The 25418-nt window shown below is 41.3% G+C and overlaps 1 protein-coding gene across 3 annotated transcripts in view; it reads right to left on the bottom strand.

Moving 5' to 3' along the window:
- The window catches only part of FUT8 (fucosyltransferase 8), a 128930-nt gene that overhangs the window by 58860 nt on the left and 44652 nt on the right, over positions 1-25418 (bottom strand). For 2 of the 3 annotated variants that reach the window (XM_068161589.1, XM_068161590.1), the window contains exon 3: positions 9738-10166. In XM_068161589.1, coding sequence (XP_068017690.1) covers positions 9738-9940 — 203 coding nt within the window. In that variant the 5' untranslated portion in view covers positions 9941-10166. The remainder of the gene's footprint in view (positions 1-9737; positions 10167-25418) is intronic. The other variant, XM_068161591.1, reaches the window with a different exon arrangement.

The raw sequence follows: 25418 nt of genomic DNA, 5'->3' as shown, positions 1-25418 counted from the left end.
TAAACACCCTCGCTCTGTGTGGACAGTTTGTGAATTCGATTCTACCACGAATGTATAGTATGATCCCATAGTGAGATATAGTATTGTCATGTACAAGACCATACAAACCTTTAAAAAGCATATTGAAACACATTTAAGCTTCTACACTAGTTTAAAACAAGAAGATTGAAGGAAATTTATCATCTGCCAAGTTGGTATTACAAGCATGACGGAACTGAGGAAAACATTCCCGTCTTAGACATGGGCACTCTCTCAATATGCTCTCTCCACAACGTGGACTGTGACAGACCAGCTAAACACAAAATGACCAGGAAAAATGTTCCCTAATGGCAGAATTTGTGAAGGAGCAATAAAGGATACAAAGTACTGCCATAAGAAATCTTCAGGTAGTACACACATCTTCTGAATATTGAGGGAAGTCTGTTAAAGGAGCAGTTACATTGCCCTACAGAAGGATGATTGTAAACGGTAGAAAGAAGCACAGTAATTCTGACCATTTGATATAATTAAGATTTTAAAAGTAAAACTACATGCCATTAACATTCAACTTGCTTCAGCATACTGCAATGAAAACCTTTACTACACTTTGGTTATTAGATAAAAGGAGCTAGGATGGGGGAGGGGGCATTCTCCTAAGCTAGTTGCTTGGGCTTGCAAAAATTACATCATTTTAGGTTGAAATTGAAAGAACTTTTTCTTTTTGCAGTTTTGTCTCTACAGCTATTACCTCATCAGACTTGCAAATGCTGCCCTCCTCACATTCATCCAGTCTCAAAATTAAGGAAAAGGTTCTTCACGACAACCAGCACAGCTTGCTCGTTACCGCACTCTACATCAACTGAGCTGAAGATAAGGCAACATTTGAGGCAAAGTGTTGGAACTAAAATCCTTATCTACACTCCTGGCAGCATCTATGTAGGTAACTTCTAGTGCAGGATACCCTACGAGTAACACATATTTATGAATCAGATTGCCTGTTAGAAAACATATACATAACTTTTCTTACCAAAATATATCCTGACAACGGGCTTGCTCCTTGAAATCTGAGAAGCGAATCTAAAGTTTCTCTACACTATGAGCCTGCAGTGTGCCCAGGCAGCCAAGAGGGCCAATGGCATCCTGGCCTGCATCAAGAACAGTGTGGCCAGCAGGAGCAGGGAGGTCATTCTGCCCCTGTACACTGCACTGGTTAGGCCACACCTCGAGTACTGTGTCCAGTTTTGGGCCCCTCAGTTTAGGAAGGAGGTTGACTTGCTGGAACGAGTCCAGAGAAGGGCAACGAAGTTAGTGAGGGGCTTGGAACACAGCCCTGTGAGGAGAGACTGAGGGAGCTGGGGCTGCCTAGCCTGGAGAGGAGGAGACTCAGGGGTGACCTTATTGCTCTCTACAGCTACCTGAAGGGGGGTTGTAGACAGGCAGAGGTTGGTCTCTTCTCCCAGGCAGCCAGCACCAGAACAAGAGGACACAGTCTCAGGCTGTGCCAGGGGAGGTTCCGGCTGGAGGTCAGGAGGGAGTTTTACACAGAGAGAGTGATTGCCCATTGGAATGGGCTGCCTGGGGAGGTGGTGGAGTCGCCATCACTGGAGGTGTTCAGGAGGAGACTTGACAGGGTGCTTGGTTACATGGGTTAGTTGATTAGGTGGTGTTGGGTGATAGGTTGGACGCGATGATCTTGAAGGTCTCTTCCAACCTGGTTTATTCTATTCTATTCTAATCAACAATAGAGGAATACATCAGTATCTAGCACAGAATAACATTAACTTAGTGCCATGACAACATTGTAAAATTAGGTTGTAAATACAAAATACGAGAAATTATAATCCACTTACATGGGCAGCCATGATAACACACCAAATAGCAGTTTGTTTGAATTCTTCTTCTCAATACTTACGAGGTGTAATTTATGTTCCCTACTATTTTGTAGTAAGTATAGATTATCTTTTCCATAATGAATTTATATCAATACAGGTGTACAACTTTAAACATCAAAAAGATTATGTTATAGATATAACCCATTTCTGCTCTGTCCCTCACAGAGCAATTCATCTGAACTCAAAGCCAGAAAAAAATTATTCAGTGTATGTCACCAAAATCACCAAGGCCTCTTTCTCATCAACTTCAGGAGACATAGAAGCAGTGGCAAAGTGGTGCACTCTAATCTGAATCTCAGAAGACAAAAAGAACTCCTCAAAATTTAAAGGAGGGGCATTCAATTTAGCTGGAAGAACTGCCATACCATGGTAAAATAATTTTGGGGGGAAAAAAAATCTAAACCCAATAAATAAATTATAGAAACTATTCTAATCTTTTCCTGTTTATAATGTATTTTAAAAGTTACATTAATGTATCAGCAAAAGGAAAAGCATCACATTTCACAAGTTCACACTCAAATATTTTCTCCTTTTCCTTTGTATCTGAATTCTTTGTGTGAAGCAGGATGGCTGATAGCTAACCAAAGCCTCGTTACGATTAGCCTTTCATCTTTCACTTTTTTCTTCTCCTCAAGAATTAAATTGTCACGTCACCTTTGCAAGACAAAACCTCCTCAGTAAATAAAACTGAAAGATAAAACTCAGTGTTACCTGAAAACGAAGAGTGAGCAGCATCCCGTATTGATTCCAGCCAGCACAGCCCTGACTAATGCTGATATACATGCCCTGAAGATGTGTCCCTTCCCCTGATTCAGATTTGCACAAAGCCCAGTGGAAAGCACTGAGATATACTCCATGTAACTCAACTATTTTTCACCCTTACACACTGGCCTGCAATACTCTCAGCTTCAAACACGAAGCACTTTAAATACAAGTAATAGAGAACAGTACATCAAAATAATAGTTTTCTATCAATCAAAGCTGTTCCTGTATCCATGTCCCTTTCAATGCTTACTACAGGCTAACTGGGCCAAACAACTGTCCAGAGTAACTGACAGAAGTACTTTAATAACACTATTTGTGATTAATTGATGCTGAGTTTGGGTTCTATACCAGCTTCAGCAGCAGCTCCATTAAAGCAACTATAATGCTCTTTCAAAACTAAAATCCTGATGCCTCTTTCTGAAGCTACACTCAAAACTATGGATGTCTAGAAACACTCAAGGGATTTGGGTTTGTTTGATGACATTTTGCCCTTTTCCCACTCCTGTTCTACTTTAAAACACACAATCCTGCTCAGGTTATGATAGCTAAAAAATTGCAGGTTGTCCAGAATGTCCTATTTAATAGACTATACAGGATGTGATGTACATGCAACATGAACACAATGTAAACACATGGAACAAGATTCTCTATTTTCACTAAGAGATCTCTGACATTGCTGGACCGATACTGCCAGGCATAGGTACCACTAAAACACCATAAAAGATAAAGGTTTGGCTAGCACCCAGCAGGACACAAAGCAGCACATGAAATACTATCAACCATCCACATACTGCAAAACCAGAAGTCTAGGAACCAGCTGAAGCCACACACACAACTTCTCCAGTCTCCATCTAAGAAAACCGGTAATTGTAAACTCTCCTCATCATCTTGATGATACAGTGACAGCCTTTAGCAGCCATATGGCAATCCCACTAGGAAACAGAATTTTCAGGTAAAACTACATTATGGGCAAACAATGACACATGATGTAATACCTGGAGTATTACTCCCTATTGAGTTTTCCCTTTAAAAAAGAACTGTAGTAAAGATTTCCCTTTTGGCAGCAAGACCTACATCATCTGTAAGAAGCCCTCTTGAAAGGTCTCTTCCAGTTCTACTGGATATAGAACAGTAAAATAACAATCTATAAAAAGCTTGAGTTTATTGCTGTTCTGCACTAATGGAATCTAGGCTGCTTCCAGTAGAATAGAATAAACCAGGTTGGAAGAGACCTTCGAGATCATCGCGTCCAGCCTATCATCCAACACCACCTAATCAACTAACCCATGGCACCAAGCACCCTGTCAAGTCTCCTCCTAAACACCTCCAGGGATGGCAACTCCACCACCTCCCCAGGCAGCCCATTCCAATGGGCAATCACTCTCTCTGTGTAAAACTTCCTCCTGACCTCCAGCCTGAACTTCCCCTGGCGCAGCCTGAGACTGTGTCCTCTTGTTCTGGTGCTGACTGCCTGGGAGAAGAGACCAACCTCTGCCTGTCTACAACCCCCCTTCAGGTAGTTGTAGACAGCAATAAGGTCACCCGTGAGTGTCCTCTTCTCCAGGCTAAGCAGCCCCAGCTCCCTCAGCCTCTCCTCATAGGGCTTGTGTTCCAAGCCCCTCACCAACTTTGTTGCCCTTCTCTGGACACGCTCCAGCAAGTCAACATCAGCCCAGATTTGCTCTCACAATATTGTTCATAAACATGTAAGGAATGTAGTTAACTCTCCAAATCTCATTATGCCACAATATTCATGCACATAATTTCTAGAACTCAGGCAATACAAACCACCTTTAATTCCATTTATCTTCTGCATCACTAACATACATCTGCGCCCCTCTTTTATAGCCCACAAGGAAGGTTTTACAAAGCTTCATAATGGCAAAAAGGAAAAAGCTACAGTAACTTCTCACCCAAAGCTTTTCAAATGCACTGTAAAAACCAAGTGGTGCCTGAAGTCATTTCCAGTCATCAGAAGAGCACCACAAAAGTGTACTCAGTTCCTAAAGGAGTATTTTTATTTCAGGCATTTTTCAAAGAGATGTAGTAAAAACTATCCCAAAATAACCTCACTAAAAAGCCTCACAAAATACAAACTATTCCTAACCAATATGGGTAATAAAGTACAAGTATCACAGGGACAGGAGGAATGTTGTGAACGCAAACACACAAATGTTGGGGGGGAAAGACAAAGCCAAAATCAAACAAAGAAATAAAAAGGGGTGGGGAGGAATAAAAGAAAGAAAGAAAACACACATGCAACAAACCACAGAATCAAAACAAAACCTCTTCCTGCCCTAAAACCTTAATTCTGCTTCTCAAATATCCTGCGTGAAAAGAAGCAACCAGGGGAGCAATTCCAAACATGATTTAAGTATCATACAGCAAAGAAAGGGCTAAGCAAAACATTACAAAGCTATGTCATAGACACAACATTGCTCTGGTTTTGAATGGTTGATTTTGCATGTGCATAAGGTCTGCTTTTCTACTTGTTGTCTTAGGGGATAAGGAGCTGCTATAGGAGCTGGTAGGAAAAGAGCATCCAGATCTTGGAGAGGAAAGGTCACTTCTTGTCACTGTGAGCTGGCACTCACAGATGGCTGTGTGGGACTAAGCACAGCCCAGCTCCTATTTGCATCCATCCCAAAAGGCCAACACTTTGATCAGGTAAGTCAGAGAAGTCAAAAGAAACCTTTCTGGAGGGCAACGCTAAGGCCCTGAAACGTTGTACTGAAATGTATGTTACTATATAACTAGGGTCCCAGTTCAATTAAAGACAAAATCCCAGTTTTCCCTAACGGCAAAATGGAAATTGTTACAACAAGCTGTACTTTCATTCATCTACTGCAGTTTTGCAACCACACCTATTCTTCCCCCTCTCCCTGTGCAAACTACCTATTATTTAAGGCACAGCTAGGTAATCATGGTGATTTCCTACCATTCAACAAGTTTTTTAGTCCACCAAGATAAAGATTGTTAACTTGAATGGTTCTACCATCTTGTGGTAGTTTTAGGCTGTACCTAGAAAATTTTCCACATATCTTGAACAGAAAGTGGAAGAATGTAAATAAATTACCATTGGATGTAAAGGGAAAATAATGATAAGGTCTAAATAATCCCATTGGATATCTAACATAGTTAGTTGTGTACACTAATTCTTTCTTGACTTCTTTCACTCTGGCAGATACTAACTGGTGCTAGCTTGCTGACCTTGACTTCTTTCCTTGTGGTTAAGTACTAACAAGCTTTCATTTGCTCTTTCCCTTGTCCCAAGTACAAGGGGAAAGCGGGGGGAGAGGGGGAAGCTGTTGGTAACCCCCTGGTTTTGTCCAGGGGAGTTCTTGTGCTGTTTATAAATCATAAATATATGTAAATATTGTGTATTTTGTGCATATTCACTGCATTTCATATTTCTAGATTGTAGTTTTGCTCGTAAATACAGCATCATTTTCTTGCAACTGAGCTGGTCTGGCAATTTCATGTTGGGGGGGAACTTCAATCCACCACACATCTGAGTTTTAGTTAATTATGTGAAAATACTTTAGTGTAGTTAATCCAATGCCTGGGTTTTGTTACAATTTCCCAGGTAGGCACTCTACTCTTGCTAAACTCCTCCCCAGACTAACCTTAACAGAGTTAATATTGACACATGTTTACACCCATGCATTGGCTTAACCCTGTTGTCTGCCAGAATATATTCTGTATCCTCACCACAAAAAATGGGCTTTTTTTCCCCTGTTGGAATAAAATAAATAAATCTCTAGTTCTTTAGAATCTAGCTACAAATTCTAAGAGGAGAAAGGCAGCAAAATCAAGTTTTTACCTCAGTGTTACAAAATCCACCTTGTCCACAGCTTTCATGCTTGAGAGCTACACTGATGTAAGGACTGTCATCTTAACCATCCGGATTTCACTGCCAGTATCAGTAATTAGAGTTTTCAGTACAAAACCAAAGAAATTCTAGCAATTAAATCATATTCAGCTTTTCTATCTTTGATCAGTAATGCTTGAAAAGAAATGTCTTCGCTTTAAGATGTTAACTGGAGAAAAAGTAATCTTTTCTGTCTAATTCCAATTCAATTTCCGAAGCTAAGTGGCATTTTGTTTCGTTAATGCATGTTCCTAGCAGCACTGATCTCATGGAAAATCAGCAGCAGTATAAGCCATTATTTAAAACCTGGCCACTGAATATAGACAGACAAGGGAAACAAAGAAAGGTGCATAGGAAAAACATCACTGCACAAAAGATAGCTTAGCCTGTACCTATCATAGTATCATAGTATCAGTCAGGGTTGGAAGGGACCACAAGGATCAGCTAGTTCCAACCCCCCTGCCATGGGCAGGGACACCCCACACTAGATCAGGCTGGCCACAGCCTCAGCCAGCCTGGCCTTAAACACCTCCAGGGATGGGGCCTCAACCACCTCCCTGGACAACCCATTCCAGGGTCTCACCACTCTCATGGGGAAGAACTTCCTCCTCACATCTAGCCTGAATCTCCCCACCTCCAGCTTCATTCCATTCCCCCTAGTCCTATCACTACCTGAGATCCTGAGAAGTCCCTCCCCAGCCTTCCTGTAGGCCTCCTTCAGACACTGGAAGGCCACAATTAGGTCACCTCAGAGCCTTCTCTTCTGCAGACTGAACAGCCCCAACTCCTTCAGTCTGTCCTCATAGGAGAGGTGCTCCAGCCCTCTGATCATCCTTGTGGCCCTTCTCTGAACACCTTCCAGCACCTCCAGATCCCTCTTGTAATAGGGGCTCCAGAACTGGACACAGTACTCCAGGTGGGGTCTCACCAGGGCTGAGTAGAGGGGGAGGATCACCTCCCTCAACCTGCTGGCCACACTTCTCCTGATGCAGCCCAGGATCTGATTGGCTTTGCAGGCTGCAAGTGCACATTGAGAGCTCATGTTGAGCTTTTTGTCCACCAGCACCCCCAAGTCTCTCTCCTCAGGGCTGCTTTCCAGCCAGTTACTGCCCAGCCTGGATTTGTGCCTGGGATTGCCTTGACCCAGATGCAGGACGCTGCACTTGCCATGCATCTCCTGCTTCTACTCCCTCCTTCTTGAGAGGAAGAGAGTATTATGTCAGCAGCAGAATAAACAACATTACTCCCTTCTAGTCACTCTCTAATTTGAGCTGCTTATTTTTCCATGGAATACATCCTCTACCATGTCAGCCAAACATGGGGGGCTGAATGTGTGGAGAGTAGTAATCATCACATTCAAGGGCACATTCTTTGAGGCAAGAAACCCTAAGGCTGACTATTACTGTCTAATAATAAAAGAATGTAGAGATACAGCATTTACTGAAATGCAGCTTCTTAAGTTTCTCTGCAGCAGCACACTCTAGATTACATCACTGGGTCAACAAAAATGTATTAATCTTTCTGCCAATGCAGTTATCTTGTATGAATAAATTGAGCTTAGAAAGCTGCAGCCCAGTTGGCCACTGATGGCCATATTACTCAAGGTAAGATTATTTCTGCTAGTGTAGAGGGCACTTGGGTCATTATCTCCCACCACCTCTGTGCAGCACCTTGGAAACACCAAGGTACTTCTTCAGGGTTCACATATTCAGAACTAAAACATTTGTTTTTCTCAGCTAAGGTGGCTCCTAAGCATGCAGCCATATCTACAGTGTATTCCAGAAAGCAGGAACAGAGTCCCATGAACAGACACTGCAGTCAGGCAGGGAAGTATACCCAGACTACCAGATCAAATAGCCCTGGCTGTGCATTAAAGGGAGAGGAGGTACCAGAAGAAACATCAGAACAGGCTGCAGTGGAAATGAATACATTTCACTGCTACAGAAGTCCCTATGTCTGATTTCATTCAAATGAAGTTTTCATTCAATGAACTGACTCAAAGATTAGGTAACAAGAAAAATACTAGAGCCATAAAACACAAAACCCCAGTAAGGTAGGGGGGCAGGGGGGAGGGAGAGATTTGTGCAATTCTGTTATTTTTTCCTCGGTTTACAAAGCAAAATAGCAAGGAAGAATATCCAAAAGAGCATCTGCTCCTGAGGGATATTAAAAGCAAAGTCCAAAGTCAGTTTCTCCTTGCCATGCAAGAACCATCCACCAGACATAATGAACAGTCAACTGCCAGTGCCCCTTACTGTTCGTACAGTGTTGTGTTCCACACAAATGACCCTGGCCAGGACTCCCTGTGAATGAGACAGCCAATGAATTCAGCCCACTTGGATGTTTTAGAAACAAACTCCACCCTCCCACATTCTGCAAAATCTAGTACTGAGCTCTGTCTTCCTACAACACATGAGACATCAGCATGTGTTCCCATGATCCATCAAGACTTTCAGGTTGCACGAGGTGATGTTACATACTTTTGTCCAATCTGACTCTGGCGCACACCCTGTCTAAGCAGCTCTCCACTGCAAGCTCTTAGGAAAGTAGATACCAGAAGCTTATGTTAAAAGCTGTCTGTAAAGGTGAAAGCAAGCCCTTTGAATTGTAATTGAACCCACCCATTATGTAACAAATAATTATAAAAAGGGAGATGATCCTACTATTTTACAAGTATTTCTACAAGCTTAGCAGCAGGGCAAGGAAAACACAAATCTTAGTTAAAAAAATTCATGTAATGCAGTAGTTGACTGCAGCTCATCTTTGGCAAGTCCTCATTTATCTTCAACAAGCTGTGCAAGTGTTTTCAGCACTTTTGAAACCAGCTCTTCTAGTTACTGCATAGAGATACGTAAAATGTCACTAGCAGTTCTAATTGCTTGGCATTGAGGAGTTAATCACGGTTGTTACAGTGACAGTTACACTGGGACACCACTAAAGAATGGCTGTGAAATAATTACTATTAAAACAAAGCTTAAGGTGCATTATTTGTATAAAGGTTTTGCATTACATTCTCAGTTAGAGCACTGATTAAAACACTTATCCTTTTAAATGTTAAACATTTTGGAAAGAACAAAAAAAAAACAAACCATCACCACAAAAAAACAACCAACCAACAAAACCCCACAAACCCAAAGACCAAAACCAAACCTCAAGGGAACCCTCTGAATTTGTTTTCTGGCATTCCATATTTGAACCATTCTCTGGAAAGCTGCAGTTTTAGACTCTACCTGAGAGACTCTGCCATCCGTCTTAAGTCTTCATTTTGCTGCTTTAAGCGTTCAAGTTTAGCAAGTATCTTGGATAATTCACGACTAGAGTGATCTGGGTGCTCACTGTCTCGTACCAGGTGTCCACCAATATAAAAGAGCAAAGTTCCCCAAGCAAACAGGATGAGCATAATCCAACGCCAGGAACCAGTCCATGGCCGCATTTTCAGAAGTTCAATTCACTCCAGAACTGCTTTTGCTCACAAAGTAACAAACATTTTAAGTCCTTGTCCTGTGCAAAAGAGGACAGTTTCAGTTCCTCTGCTTCACCACATAGTACTGGAGAAAAGTAAGTTTTTGTGTTTATCTTACTGCAGCTCCTTCCAGAAGATCCTTGTGGGGCTGTACATAGAAAGCAGCATCAATATTGCATCATTCTTCATTTACATTCTGTGAAAAGAAGACAAAAAGTAAAATAAACACCTGAAATCATATTTCTGATAACTACATGGGATTGTAATTAAGCTAAATGCATCGGCATGGATATTGAGGAATGGTGAAAGAAAATGTTACTACTTTCTATCAGGCAGAAAAAGACAAAAAGCTTTTAACTATCCACAAAAAACAATATAGGCTGAGTTCAAGAACAAGCCACATAAATAATATGCAATTAATTCTGGGTTTGAAATGGCCAGAAGAAAAGCTAGGGCTTATAGAAGAAGTATTTACCAGTTTATGCACCATTTCACACATTAAAACAGTTGCAATAGCTTTCTGTGGTAAGCTCAATAATCACCTTTGCTATGAGCGAAGAGCTTTTATTCAATTACAAATTTCTCTTCATTTTTTCACTTCTACAAATTCTCTTCTCTATTCTAACCATGATTCCCACCCTTTAACAGAAGGATTACAGCCATTCTAATTATACATTCTGCTATTTGCACATAGATTGGCCTAGCAGCTGCTATAATACCAATTAAGTGCTGAATAATTAAGAGGTAGAAAAGACGGGGATTTCCAGTTAGAACACGCGGCACCGCTACATTCACGTACTTGAAAAAGCAAGCGTGACATTTAGAAACCCGATTTCTGGAAGCATTTTTCTTCTGCTTTAAAACTATCAAACATTATGAAAATTAAAAACGTGCCCCAAAAAAAAAAATGCTCTCCAGGGGATGCCTTCTCTCACCTAAAACACCACACCACTCTAAAACAACATGAAATCACCTCAACTCATTTTCTGCTTGGCAAAACCTCATTCAGGGAGTTTAAGAATCTCCTCCTTCCCTAGCTAGAACAGACTTTAAAGATCTAAGTGATCAGTATTTCCAAAACCTTCTTAACTACTTCTCACCTCTTTTCATCCTTCCCTGCAATGTAGCATTTTCACCTTTTTAAAAGGTATGTTTAAACCAAATTTGCAAAATAACCTCTCTTTCTAATTCCCAAATCTCTACATCCACTGCATTTCCTCTGAGATGCTATCTACATCCACCAGCCACCTTCTCTCAAATTATTATTCTCTGTTTAATCCTTCTTTCACCTCACCTTCTATTTAATATGGAGGTTTTATTCTGTTTCAAGCTTAGATAAAAGAATTCCCAACTTGCAGTAACTTCTAAACTCACCCAGTCTTGGAGATACACCTCAAGCATGCAGTTCCAGGTGTAAAAATTCTAAGGGAGTATTAAAAGAATGCTGGGAAATTTCACTAGTTAGCCTGCAGAAGGACTTTTGTTTGCATATGTTTGAAAGAAGCAGGAAAAAACCCTCACTGAATACTACTAAGATGGCACACAAGATAAACTTTTTGAAAATTGATTACTAATGAAATTTAGAACCTCTCTGGGGCTTTCCATCTAATGCATCTGTGACAAGGCAAGTTATAAGCAGATCAGTTTTCTTTCAACGTAGTGTCAGAATCCCACAGTAGAAGCATGCCATTTTCTACAGCTCTCTAAGAAAGCTTTAAACAGCTTTTGCTGTAGCTGGGCAAAAGTGCAAAAGACTGCCTTCAGGAAGATAGTGGTTTCTTCCACAAGCTCTAGAGATCATAGCACAAGCAAAAAGAACCCACATCACATGAAACAGAACAGGCCACACCCAACCCACAGAGGACTGCTGCTGGAGGTGAAGCAAGCAAGGTTACTTGCAGCAATGATTAATACAAAACCCCCACGGACTGACATTTAAGGTTTAAGTGGGAAAGTGTATTCTTACATCTACACTACCAATCACCCAGAAAATGGCTAACTGTGACTGCAACACACTAAGGGGAATAACAGCCTGTGAGGGTAGAGAAAAGGAAAAATAACAGGAGACTTGGGTAAGTATTATGCTGGGAATTGTGATGAGAATAAACAGATGCTACTGACACCATAAAGTTACTTGCTTAAGAGAAAAGCTACCCTTGGCTTAATTATAAGCAATCTACAGAACTTAGATCAGAAAGGTTCTGCTAGAGGACCACTTGATAGCAATCTGCATAATATACTCAGATCTGATCTCCTTCTGGGAGCAACAAAGTAAAGAAATTCACTACAGCTATGATTAATTTCCAGAAGAGGAACTGTTTGAAAAGAGAAGTGGACTCCGTGCTACGTGGAGAGATGTGGTCTTAATTAAAGCAGCAGGTAAAGATGACTATTGTAATTAGCAAAGAAAGAATCCTTTTCAAAAGGTACAAGGATGATCAAAGGATCAGATAGGTAAGACTGTAAATTCTGGTACATTAAAGACATAAAAACTAAACATTTTAGCCCAAGAAGATAGCTTACTTGAGACTCTAGGGAAAAATTATGAGAGTACGTAAGAATTTTTTTAGAGGACTTGGCAAGAAAAATACTTTGCCTTTTTTCAGTCTGTTTTTCATAACACAGGAGTTTAAGCAAAGTCACAAATCAGGTACCTTCTTTGTAAGAGAAGTGTTTATCCTGTCTCAAACAACAGTGTTAGAGGAACAGGCTATCAAACAAATCCACAAGATTAATACAAGTAGTCAGGAGCAGATGGTATTCCTTCGACAGTGCTAAAAATGTCAAAGAATGCAAGCGTTGAATCACTCACATTAGAATGTAACCTCTCACTTACTATATTACCTCGTAGCAAATGAATGGAAAAGGAACACAGTAAACTGAATTCCTTCTAAGGGCTACAGCAGGGATCCTGCAAATTCAGGCTAGAAGAAAAAAAAATATATATATATATTCATGTAAGAGGAACCAGCCGAAATAATAAGATGAAATAAAACCGCAGACCTAAGTGCGAATGTAATCAAAAAGTACTAACACAGCTTTTGGAAAGAGGAATCATGCCTCGTGCATTTATTGAAGTTCTTTTGAAGATGTAAACAAATACACAGGAAAGAGAGAACCAGTTCTAATTGTTCCTCTGCTGATCTAGTCAGCGTGGATTTCCAAACAGCATTCATCACCAAGGTCCTCAAAATGTTTCAGGGAGACTAAGCTGCATGGAGGAAGAAAGTTCATCATGTGAGTCAGCATCTCATTAAGAGCAGAAACTGGCAGTAAGACTAGGCAATCAGGTTAAGTGGAAAGAATGATCAGGGACCTCACTGGGACTTCATACAGTTTATATACTCATAAGTGATTTTGAAAACAAGGTAAAAGAGAGGTTATTAAGTCTGCACATAGGGTACAAAAGCTGACAGCAATGAAGGGCATCAAGGCATTGTCTAATGAAGAAATTACATGAAAGATGAAAAAACAGTTTCTATCAGTGTGTAGACATGTATAATGACCTTTGAATCATCATTCATTAGAAATTAGCTGCAGTAGGTAATTCTATGTAGTATCAGCTCCATATGGGACAAAAAGCAACCAAGGCCTCACAGGCTTAAAACAAAACCAAGCAAAACCCCACAACAACAAAGAGCCCACAACCATAACTGCAGGAATACCCAAAATAAACCCCACCAGAAATCATTATGTCCTTGCATGCAAACACTGTGCCAGGTGCAGAAGAGAGTTACAAAAATTTGCAGAGTGAACTGCCTTCACAAACCACAGGTGGCTGAAGAGATGAGAGGAAAAGACAGCTCAGGAACTACCCTGGTAAACCTTTAGAAATCATCGTGGTGTAAGCAAGTAAGCAGCGTGTAACTGTAGTGCAAGGGGGTGAGTAAAGCTTTCTGGTTTTGAGAGATTCAAAAGAAAAGAGGGTATTCATCAAAATGCACAATTCCAGTGTGAAACTCATTTTGATCATAAGCTGTACATATTAGTTTACAGTTCAAAGGTCACTAGACCATTTCAAGGAAGATTAAAATTCCCTAAGGCTACCCACAAAGCTAGCACCCAATACTCTCCGAATCCCTGGCCATATATTGCTGGAGATGAGAATATACACCAGGGAGCATCACCACAGATGCAGATTTCCCTGTACATACACCACACACCAATCTCAGAGACCCATCAGGCTACATAAGCCTTGGATCTGATGCAGCGCACATACTTTAACAATGATATTTAAAATTTAGAATAAACCATTTATTTAGAAAAAACCAAACCAGGTTGGAAGAGATCATCGTGTCCAACCCATCGACCAATCCAACCCACCTAAGCAGCTAACCCATGGCACCAAGCACCCCATCAAGTCTCCTCCTGAACACCTCCAATGACGGCAACTCCACCACCTCCCTGGGCAGCCCATTCCAATGGGCAATCACTCTCTCTGTATAGAACTTCTTCCTAACATCCAACCTGAACCTCCCCTGGCGCAGCCTGAGACTGTGTCCTCTTGTTCTGGTACTGGCTGCCTGGGAGAAGAGACCATCATCAGCCTGTCTACAACCTTTACTGGTCGATGGCAGGCTGAACATGAGCCTGCAGTGTGCCCAGGCAGCCAAGAGGGCCAATGGCATCCTGGCCTGCATCAGGAACAGTGTGGCCAGCAGGAGCAGGGAGGTCATTCTGCCCCTGTACACTGCACTGGTTAGGCCACACCTCGAGTACTGTGTCCAGTTCTGGGCCCCTCAGTTTAGGAAGGAGGTTGACTTGCTGGAACGAGTCCAGAGAAGGGCAACAAAGTTGGTGAGGGGTTTGGAACACAAGCCCTATGAGGAAAGACTGAGGGAGCTGGGGTTGCTCAGCCTGGAGAAGAGGAGACTCAGGGGTGACCTTATCACTCTCTACAACTACCTGAAGGGAGGTTGTAGACAGGTGGATGATGGTCTCTTCTCCCAGGCAGCCAGTACCAGAACAAGAGGACACAGTCTTAGGCTGCGCCAGGGGAGGTTCAGGTTGGATATTAGGAAGAAGTTCTATACAGAGAGAGTGATTGCCCATTGGAATGGGCTGCCCAGGGAGGTGGTGGAGTCGCCGTCATTGGAGATTTTCAGGAGGAGACTTGATGGGATGCTTGGTGCCATGGGTTAGCTGTTTGGGTGGGTTGGATTGGTTGATGGGTTGGACACGATGATCTTGAAGATCTCTTCCAACCTGGTTTGGTTTATTCTAAACCTCCCTTCAGGTAGTTGTAGAGAGTGATAAGGTCACCCCTGAGTCTCCTCTTCTCCAGGCTGAGCAAACAATATTTTAAATGTTATTAAAGGTTTTGTGTTCTCAAACACAAAAAGACCGTATACGTAAAGGGCTAACTATCCTACATTTACTTTATGCAAACAGATAAAGTAGCCTCTTGAATGCTTGGTTTAAAAGGAGAAATAGCATCTCAGACAGGAGAAATACCAGATGAGCTTCATGAGGAAGGAAATGGAATGATAACTTCATCAAGTACTACTCTGTTGTTCTGAGGACAAGACTGGTCAAGTACTGCTGGTCAAGTACTTAAAAGAGCCAATGAAATTTTCAAGAGTGTATGGGAGAAATATAGCTATTATCATTTTTATCTCCACAACTGGACATCTCAAACCATTAACAGTGTACAGTAAGTAGTTTCAAGTACGCTGTTCTTGTAGCACCTTCTTTTACACAGTGATTTTAAAGTAGAAACACCTGAAAGTAGAGACACACTTTAACAGAGTTGCCCAGAAATAAATGAAATCCTATCTAAACAATTAATGGACTTAACATTTTAAGCAACAGAGTTCCTCAACCACTCTTAAACACTCTACATAACATGGAAAAGACAACATGTTTTATCTGCTTCTTATGAATCTCTGATGTCACCATTCTTTTATAAGCTAGGTCACCATGCAGTTAAATATAAAATGAAGATGCCAAAATATCAGAATAAATAGGAAGACCATTCTGAACTAACATTGAACAGTCAGCCAGTATCTCAAATATGGCATATCTAATTATACATGAGTTCCAGCTACTCTTCACTATGGGCTTTGTACCCTGATGCACCTTTCTTTTATTTTCCTTTTTTTTTTTCCCCCATACTGTTCTGAAAATAAAAAATGTCTAAGTACTTCAACATCCATGCAAGACCTTCAAATGAGTTTAATTATTATTATAAAGACTGGCAGAAATTAAAGAACAAATAGGGAAAGGAAAAATGAGCACATTTTTAAACTGTCCAATTTCTACAGCATGTAGCAGGTTTCTGAAAGACCTCCACCTGCAGACTTGTCCCACAGCTACCTGTCTGACAGAAAGTCAAGATGCAATGTCAGTATTTACCTTCCTGTAATTTTATATAGCTGTATCCGAGTTTTCACACTATAAACTAAGCTCATGACTGCCAAGACTCAAAGCATGAGCTTGAAGTCAGAGAAAACTCAGCCCACACACCCAGTAACTCAAACTGAGATGAATCATAACATACATGGTCATTAACATCATCTGATACTAAACATCCAAATAAAACCCCACCAAACATAAAAGGTGTGGGAGAGCCATACTAATACAAATATTTTATGAAGCAGAAAGCAAGAAGTTATTAAATTTTGTTATTACTAAATTCTGTTATTGAATAGTGAAGGTCTTTAGCCTAGAGTATTATGTTACATTTCTTTTACCAGAACAAACCTTGTATTCTGATTTACCAATTATCCCCTGAGACCTACCCAGGTTTCTCGTCTAACAGTTGATTGGATTTACCCATACCCTTGCATTTCCCAGTGCATAAGCATATTAAACCACAGTATATTGCCAATTAGCTGATTTGCATTTTCTTCCCTGAAGTTTTAGATTAGTTCTTTTCTCTCTTCTAGGGGATCTCAATACTAGCTGGCTACATTCTTAAATCACCTTCCAAAATAATCTAATGAGATAACTCTTATCTCCCCAAAAGTGCTCACCCATGGTGTTTGGGGTGAAAAAGAATATATTCCTCTGTTCTCTGCTCTTGGAATTATCCTAAGAGTCTCTCCAGCTAATTGTCTTTTTAAATTTCATCACTATATTCAGTTACGAGGGTTCCAGCCTGATCTGTCAGGGACATCATCTCCCATTCATAGAATCACAGAACTGTTAGGGTTGGAAGGGACCTCAAGGATCATGTAGTTCCAACCCCCCTGCCATGAGCAGGGACACCTGACACTAGATCAGATTGCTCAGAGTCACATCCAGCATAAGAACCTAGCTACCATCCACAGAATCCCCAGTCATAGCCCTGATGTAGGTGCCAAGTGTGGATGCAAGGAGGAAGCTCACCAGCTGCAGCACACAATAGCAGGGTGGCAAGAGGCTTTAATGCCAGTATGGAGCTGTGGCTAGAGATACCAGCCCAGGTGCCCTTCAGTCATTCTTGACTGCAGGCTTAGTTTTCATGAAATAAAGCAGTTCAGACTTACATACAGTGTGGAAACCCTTCCGCATATGAACGCAAACATACAATGATCTTTCATACAAATGACAGTAAATATTTAAAGTTGACCACCTCATGACACAAGTCAACAACAGCTTACTCTCCCCATGACAGCAGGAAAGAAACACAACTGCATCACAAGCCTGGAGGCTAACAAGCACTAAGGCAGCAGCTGGAAATTAACTGTTTAAAAGAAAAAACAAACAAACAAACAAGAAGTTCTCTTCAGTTTCACATTCAAACAAAAGGGTTTCACATTCAACAAGATCTTCCTTTTGCTTTACCCTTGTATTGTAACATTGAGAAGTAACCTAATTTTTCATCTTAAAATATCATGTTTTCTACTTCTTATTTAACTAACTATGGATTTTCCACAAAGATCAATTACTTAATCAGAATATTGTTAACTACCATCTTTCTTTACACCTGGATTACATAATAATCTAGTAATCAAAGAATTAAATCAAAGAATGTTTTAGGCTCTGTATTGATTTAGCCACTCATACAAACGAGTCTCACAAGGTCCCAGTTTCCCTTGCTAATATTTGCCAGCCCCAAAATGATGTTTGAAGTTGACTCATTAGTATTTACAGATACTAACAAATTTACAGCTGAAAGATGTTACAAATTTTGAATGCAAGATATAAGTCTGCATAAGCAATTGAAGTAACTCAGAGGTTTAGCATTCTGTCAAATAATTGTGTCCCCATCTCTATATCTAAGCATTACTCACTGTTCAAAGCATCAGTCAAAACTTTGTAACTGGGGAAAAGAAAAAAAAAAGAATGGAATATTTATTTTTAAGCCTAGTTTTTATGAAATGAACAGAAGGGAATTAATATTCTTTCATAAAAAGTATAACTATGATAAGGAAACATTGTGAAGAAGAATAATTTTCTTATAATCAAAATATTAAAAGTATCACAGTATCAGTCAAGGTTGGAAGGGACCACAAGGATCAGCTAGTTCCAACCCCCCTGCCATGGGCAGGGACACCCCACACTAGATCAGCCTGGACAGAGCCTCAGCCAGCCTGGCCTTAAACACCTCCAGGGATGGGGCCTCAACCACCTCCCTGCACAACCCATTCCAGGGCTTCACCACTCTCATGGGGAAGAACCTCCTCCTTACATCTAGCCTGAATCTCCCCACCTCCAGCTTCATTCCATTCCCCCTAGTCCTATCACTACCTGAGATCCTGAGAAGTCCCTCCCCAGCCTTCCTGTAGGCCCCCTTCAGATACTGGAAGGCCACAATTAGGTCACCTGGGAGCCTTCTCTTCTGCAGACTGAACAGCCCCAACTCCTTCAGTCTGTCCTCATAGGAGAGGTGCTCCAGCCCTCTGATCATCCTCATGGCCCTTCTCTGGACACCTTCCAGCACCTCCACATCCCTCTTGTAATAGGGGCTCCAGAACTGGAGGCAGTACTGCAGGATGGGTCTCCCCAGAGCTGAGAATAATCACTTAATGCAGTTGGAGAAATAACAGATGTGGAGATACGGAGAAATCAAAATACAAATAAATTTAATAGCCCTTTAAAACAAGTCCATAGCAAAAGAACACAGCTCCCAAAATGGGAAAAAAAAAATATTGAAAAAAATATGCTGCTGTCTTGCAAAACAACATAAGCTCTTTTTCTAACTTCTCAACCTAAACCCATAGTTCAGCTCTCAGAACAGCATTCTTGGCTGATTTTCGTATTTGTTAGAGAGAACACGCACACTGTTTCAACTCCAGCAGTCCTTTAGATCTATGTACACATGCTTTCTAGAAATGCCCTCCACTCCTCAAGCATTCTGCTTGCTCGTTCACAACCACTGGAATGCTGCTTTAAACATGAGTGCATCAGGGAGAGAGCATTCCTTATTCCTTGGAGGTATCCTGACTACGGCCAGGTCTGAGAGGTTCAAGAATCTGTATGAGAAGGCTCTCAAGAACATCCCTGCACAGCTGCTTGCAGCCCAAGCGAAAAAAGCTACAGTAAGGAGCAAGAAGCAGGCTACTTGACCCTGCACATGACAGGAAAAAGGTCCATCAGAGCAGAATGCACTGCACAGATCACAGCTTAGTCACTCTAATGAGGTGGAAGCCACAGCACACTCACAATGACAATGTGGGCAGGGAAAACGTGGTTAAAAAAAAAGCTACTTTTCGTCTGTGTTCCCTATTCATTGAGTCTGCAATACAAAAAAAATGTTAATTATCCTAACTGCTATTCTAAAAAAATTTGGCACTTCTTTAATTAAAACACATATGGTCTCCTTTCGGGAGCTAATTATAAGACAGGCTAGGCAGAGCCCCAAAATTACGGCCAACTTCACATCTTGTGCCACTGTAGTTATAAAATGCATTTTCATAAAATAATAAACAGCAAGTAATGGAGAACAAAACATTGCTGCTGGTCCTACTCCAACAAGATAGTATCCGGTCAGACATCAGACTAAAACTCAAAACCACTCAAACCAGCAATTTAAGTAGCTCTCCTATCACAGACCATGCTTCCTCGAAATCAGCAAGTTTGCTGATGACACCAAGCTGTGTGGTGCAGCAGACACGCTGGAGGGAAGGGAGGCCATCCAGAGGGACCTGGACAGGCTGGAGAGGTGGGCACAAGCCAACCTCATGAAGTTCAACAAGAGCAAGTGCAGGGTCCTGCATCTGGGTCGAGGCAATCCCAGGCACAAATCCAGGCTGGGCAGTGACTGGCTGGAAAGTAGCCCTGAGGAGAGAGACTTGGGGATGCTGGTGGACAAGAAGCTCAACATGAGCTCTCAGTGTGCACTTGCAGCCTGCAAAGCCAATCAGAGCCTGGGCTGCATCAGGAGAAGTGTGGCTAGCAGGTCGAGGGAGGTGATCCTCCCCCTCTACTCAGCCCTGGTGAGACCCCACCTGCAGTACTGTGTCCAGTTCTGGAGCCCCTAGTACAAGAGGGATCTGGAGGTGCTAGAACATGTCCACAGAAGGGCCACAAGGATGATCAGAGGGCTGGAGCACCTCTCCTATGAGGACAGACTGAAGGAGTTGGGGCTGTTCAGTCTGCAGAAGAGAAGGCTCCCAGGTGACCTCATTGTGGCCTTCCAGTATCTGAAGGGGGCCTACAGGAAGGCTGGGGAGGGACTGCTCAGGATCTCAGGTAGTGATAGGACTAGGGGGAATGGAATGAAGCTGGAGGTGGGGAGATTCAGGCTAGATGTGAGGAGGAGGTTCTTCACCATGAGAGTGGTGAAACCCTGGAATGTGTTATCCAGGGAGGTGGTCGAGGCCCTGTCCCTGGGGGTGTTTAAGCCCAGGCTGGATGAGGCTCTGGGCAGCCTGATCTAGTGTGGGGTGTCCCTGCCCATGGCAGGGGGGTTGGAACTAGCTGATCCTTGTGGTCCCTTCCAACCCTGAATGAAACTATGAAACCATGAAATGCTGCTGTACAACCAGTTCAGGTAACCCAGTGGCAGCATTTCAGAGCCATGCACACAGCACTGAGGGATGAAGCTGCAAGAAGACACAGAACCACTGAGATTGAAACAGTTTAACAGCAGTGAAGAGCTAATCAGAAGTAAGAACTTTTTCAAGCTAGATAAAAGACTGACATCAACAGTAAAAACAAATCGTGTTTGAAAATATTGAGCACTCCTTTGCTTTAGGTACTAACAAATACAAGTGCCTACAATTTCTGTGACATATTACATCTGAAAGTTAAAAAAAAAGATGCATTAATTTCTGGGTTTGTTTGCAGTTGATAGAATTTTCAACCAAAGAAGGAATTATAATTTGAAAGAGCACCTAACTTGTCAAACGCATGCAAGATTCTCTGCCAAACAGTCAGATAAACAGTAATTGGTGAATTTTCCCTTAGAAAGATAAAAGAGCCAATTGCAAAAACAACACACTTCCCTCCACAGAAATTATACATATGGACTTACTTTAATAAAGAATTGATAAAGCAGCCTTCAGCCTGACAGTCCCTTTAACCATTAAGACATTAACCAGAAACACAGCAAAATAAGAAGTTACCTTTTTTCCTATCTGAACTAGCCAAAAGTCTTTGTAAGATAAAATATATCATCTTATTCATTTGCTACAGTAAAGAGCAAAGGTTTATTTGTTCTTGTTTGCTTACTGTATTGACTCCATACAACCCTCATCTAATACAGCCACAGTCAAGAATTAATAACCAACATTCAAACATCAACTCCAACATCAAGTATGACCTTCCTCCAGAGTAATAAGTTAATTATCTACTGATAGTCCTTACAGACACCTCATTCCAAAAGAAAATATTGAAGAGCAAGAATCTGTGGAAACACTATAGTAAGAGAGCAGACTGCAGAAGTTAGTAAGACATAACACATGCTTAAAAAAAGAAGAAAAGAGAAGAAAATTTCTGACACAAAGGCACAACAAAATCTAGAGATTAGTTTAACCCAGAGAAATTCAGCTCATAAGGACAGGGGAGAGTTTCTAAACATATAAGTGCCTAACAGATACAGGAACCAGCCAGTGAAACAGATTATTTAATGACAGAATAGGTGCTAATTTCCTTTATATTTAAACACCAAAGCTGCTTACAAAAAATTACATTGTACTTCAATCAAGAGGTTGAAAAGAACTGGAGTTTCTGCCCTGCATTAGTCAGGTGAGAGTTGAAGGAAACAGCCAATCCCTTTCTTGACAGAACTCAGGACTCCTCATGTACTTAATAAGCACAGAACTAAATACTCCCAATTCTGTTAAATACTTCTGGAGTCTGGTAAACCTCTAGAATGAAGAAGGCAAATTTTCTTAGCCCATCAAGCTGCACAGACAAAAACCTTAACATGGTCAATTGTCCCATGAGACAGTACATACCCCAAAAGATGAAGTGCTCAGAAGCTCCCCTGAACAAGACTTGGTGGACATCCTGCTGAACTGCTGCTGTCAGCTGACTTCCTCCAGTTGCTGGGGATTGCTATTAACCAACAGCCCCCGTGTCAGTATGACCCACTACCGCTCGCTCAGTGTGCTTCTGAAATGTGAGCTGCAGTTAAATGGCATGCAAGCCACGGATTTGCTGCTACTTCTCCAGAAGAAAGGACCCCAAGGCACTCCAGCGTGCCCTAGTTAAAATGTATTCCAACATGCTTACTGATCTGACTAATCTTTCAGACAACCTTTGAGCCACGATGGCCTAACTTTTGATTCTTTTTCTCCAAAAGCCACAAGAAGCCTGATTAAAAAAAAATTAGCTAATGCTCTCCAAATCTTATCAGAGATTTCTCTTTAAACCGGGCTGACCTTCTCATTAGAAGCTTAAAGCAGAAAGCAGCTAATTTTCTGTCATCCCTTTGAACACCCAACAGTAAGGTAACATCTTTCACACTGCATGTGGATCCCCAGCCAAGAAATTCACAAAATAATGAGACATTCCCCCACCCACAAGATGTTACTTTGTTTCATAGTTTTGCACTAGAATCCAAATTTATAAGAATCAGAGAAACAAACATTTAGCTATGTTTAGCTGTTTCAGTGCTTTGCAAGGACTGAAGTACAGATGCCTCTCTTCTGCTTGGTGGAAGCAGAACTTCTTATCAGTAGCATCATCTAGATACCTTGGAGAAGGAGCAGAGTGGGACAGAAAGATGGACAATGTCTAGGTATTATTTGACTTTTCCGTTCTTGCTGGTGCAGAAGCTCTCCACCAAATCATCTTTTCCACCAGCTTCCCCAATCATTCCTTAATGAATCAGAGCTAAGATCTTCCTTCTTCTGTCTGGCATCAAAGGAACATGCAATATCTAACAAGCAAGAACCTTAACATCAGCCTGTTCACAACTCAGTTGGATGTTTCTAAGCCAAGACAATAAAGAAGCATCTGCTGAGTGGGGTCAGGGCTACACAAAAACACATGACACTGGCAGTCATAAGTGGATGGGAGTGCTGTCTGCAGCCAGGAAGTTCTGCAAACTCAAAGCATAGTCAAGGCAATACAGTATACAGAAATCCAGGAAGAAAAACAAGTCATAGAAGTGAGCTAAAAGCCTTCCTTGTTACACATGAGAGGCCTGGTGCCTGGGTGAGATGACAACCTGGTAACAAAAGACAATTCTGAGTAGGCTGCATCAGGGAAACAATGTCTGAACTGATATCCATCTAAATAATCAGACTTGCTTTGGATCACCATTTTCTAATTTATACTGACCTGTGTTTTCTGCAGTGCTGTTACTAGAACAAGACCTTTCACTGAAGGTTGCAAATACTAATATTGCCATATAATAAAGAAGTATTTGCCTTAATTCCACCGTGCCACAACATATGTATCTTAACCTGTAAACATTCTCCTTAACACTCCAATTTTCTTTTAAACACCGCTCTATTTTCACAGATAAAAAGCCTTCTACTTTAGGCGACAGAACTTTACACACTACAAAGCACAAGGAAGAGATCTAATGAGCTAATTCAAGTATGGAAAGCCATTTATGTGCATCGGCATTTAGGTTCATGCTTCCTAATTTACACTGCTTTACAGCTTTCTCAGAGCTCCATGCCACCAAAAGTCGATTGCTTCCTGTCTGATCTTCACCATCACCACGGCTCAAGTGCACTGCTCATCTCAGATCTGCTCTTTTATTTAAAAGTGAAGGAACTGAAAAACTCAAAGTACTTTGTACAATAGTAAGGCTATGAATAAAACAGGGCTGTGAAAGCTGCAAGTCAAAACGTCGCATAAAGCTGCCAACAACTTTTCCTCTCGAAACTGGTGTGACATTATTAAGGAAAAATGACAGATGAGTTTAAAAGTTACTGAGTCTAAAAGGCCTTTGAAGGTATTAGCTTTTTGTTTAACTCCTTTTATGTCAACTATTAAGAGCCCATTTTTATTTATAACATAGCTATCACTAACTCGTAATTTGCTGTCAAACTATGGAAGAGTCAGAAACTATCAGCCTTAACTAGAGTGCTGTTTTCTTTGCTATGCAAGATGAGGGGGTTGGGTGCCTGGGTGTTTGTATATTTATACCTTTTTAAACAGAAACAAAGGAAAGTTGGGTGCCTTTTTTCTTTTTTAACAAAGACTATTTTCTTTTATAAACAACATTCCAAAAATAAGACCAACTGATTTGTCCTAGAAAGTCTGCAATTATCAAAACACCACAAGTCCTGTGTAATAAAAAAAGCTCTTAAACATCTGAATTTGCCTGTTTTCTCAGATGCAATTCTTGCAAACTCCTATTCAGGTACTGCAGAGTGGCAATAAGGAATATAATGCAGGGATTGAAACAGCCTTTTTTAAAAGGTCAAGTACTAGGAAAACCTACAATTACCTGTTTTCTTACTGTTTCCTAGGCACACCTACAAAACTATCCACAAAGCAAGGTCTTAAATGCATAGAATCACTGCCTACAGGCTCACTGTTTGGGAGAAAAGCAGTACTTCCTTTGTGGTGAACGCTCTGTAAGAAGGATATGACTGTACCATAGCCAGCTGCTCTGGTATTCAGCAGACTTCTAGTAGCACCTCAACATTTCTTCAACTTGCAAGTTTGGCTTTCCACATCTACTGTCTTATTCCAAATAGTATCTTCTTGTTGCTGCTTTCAGTTCGGGCTTTTTAGCCCTTGCCTTCAACTTCCTTTACTCTGAAGAGCTCAGCCTAACTTCAGCAACCATGCCAAGAAGAAATAAACGACACCAGCCCGGGATGGAATTTGACAGAGCTCTCCATGGTTCTGAGCCACCTCCCGGCAGTCATCTGCTCCAGGAACACTTGCAGAAGAGTTTGGCTATGACCTGTCTCAGCAAATCGAGTCATGTGAGAGAATGCCCTGGAAAAGTAAAAGGGAACTGGATGGCATTAGAGTTCAGGTCCACAGGGAAGGAGAAAGATAAAGGATCTGTACCTCTACTTTTTGCATGTTGCACAAAATAAATACAAAAAAAACCCCAGTGAATCAAGAAAACAAATCTACTGTGTTCTATATATGACTATCTACC

The sequence above is a fragment of the Melanerpes formicivorus genome, unplaced genomic scaffold (assembly GCF_026170545.1).
Source record: "Melanerpes formicivorus ecotype bairdi unplaced genomic scaffold, bMelFor1.0.p_v2 SCAF_58, whole genome shotgun sequence".
Taxonomy (NCBI): Eukaryota; Metazoa; Chordata; class Aves; order Piciformes; family Picidae; genus Melanerpes; species Melanerpes formicivorus.
This window is presented reverse-complemented; position numbering and strand designations above follow the sequence as displayed.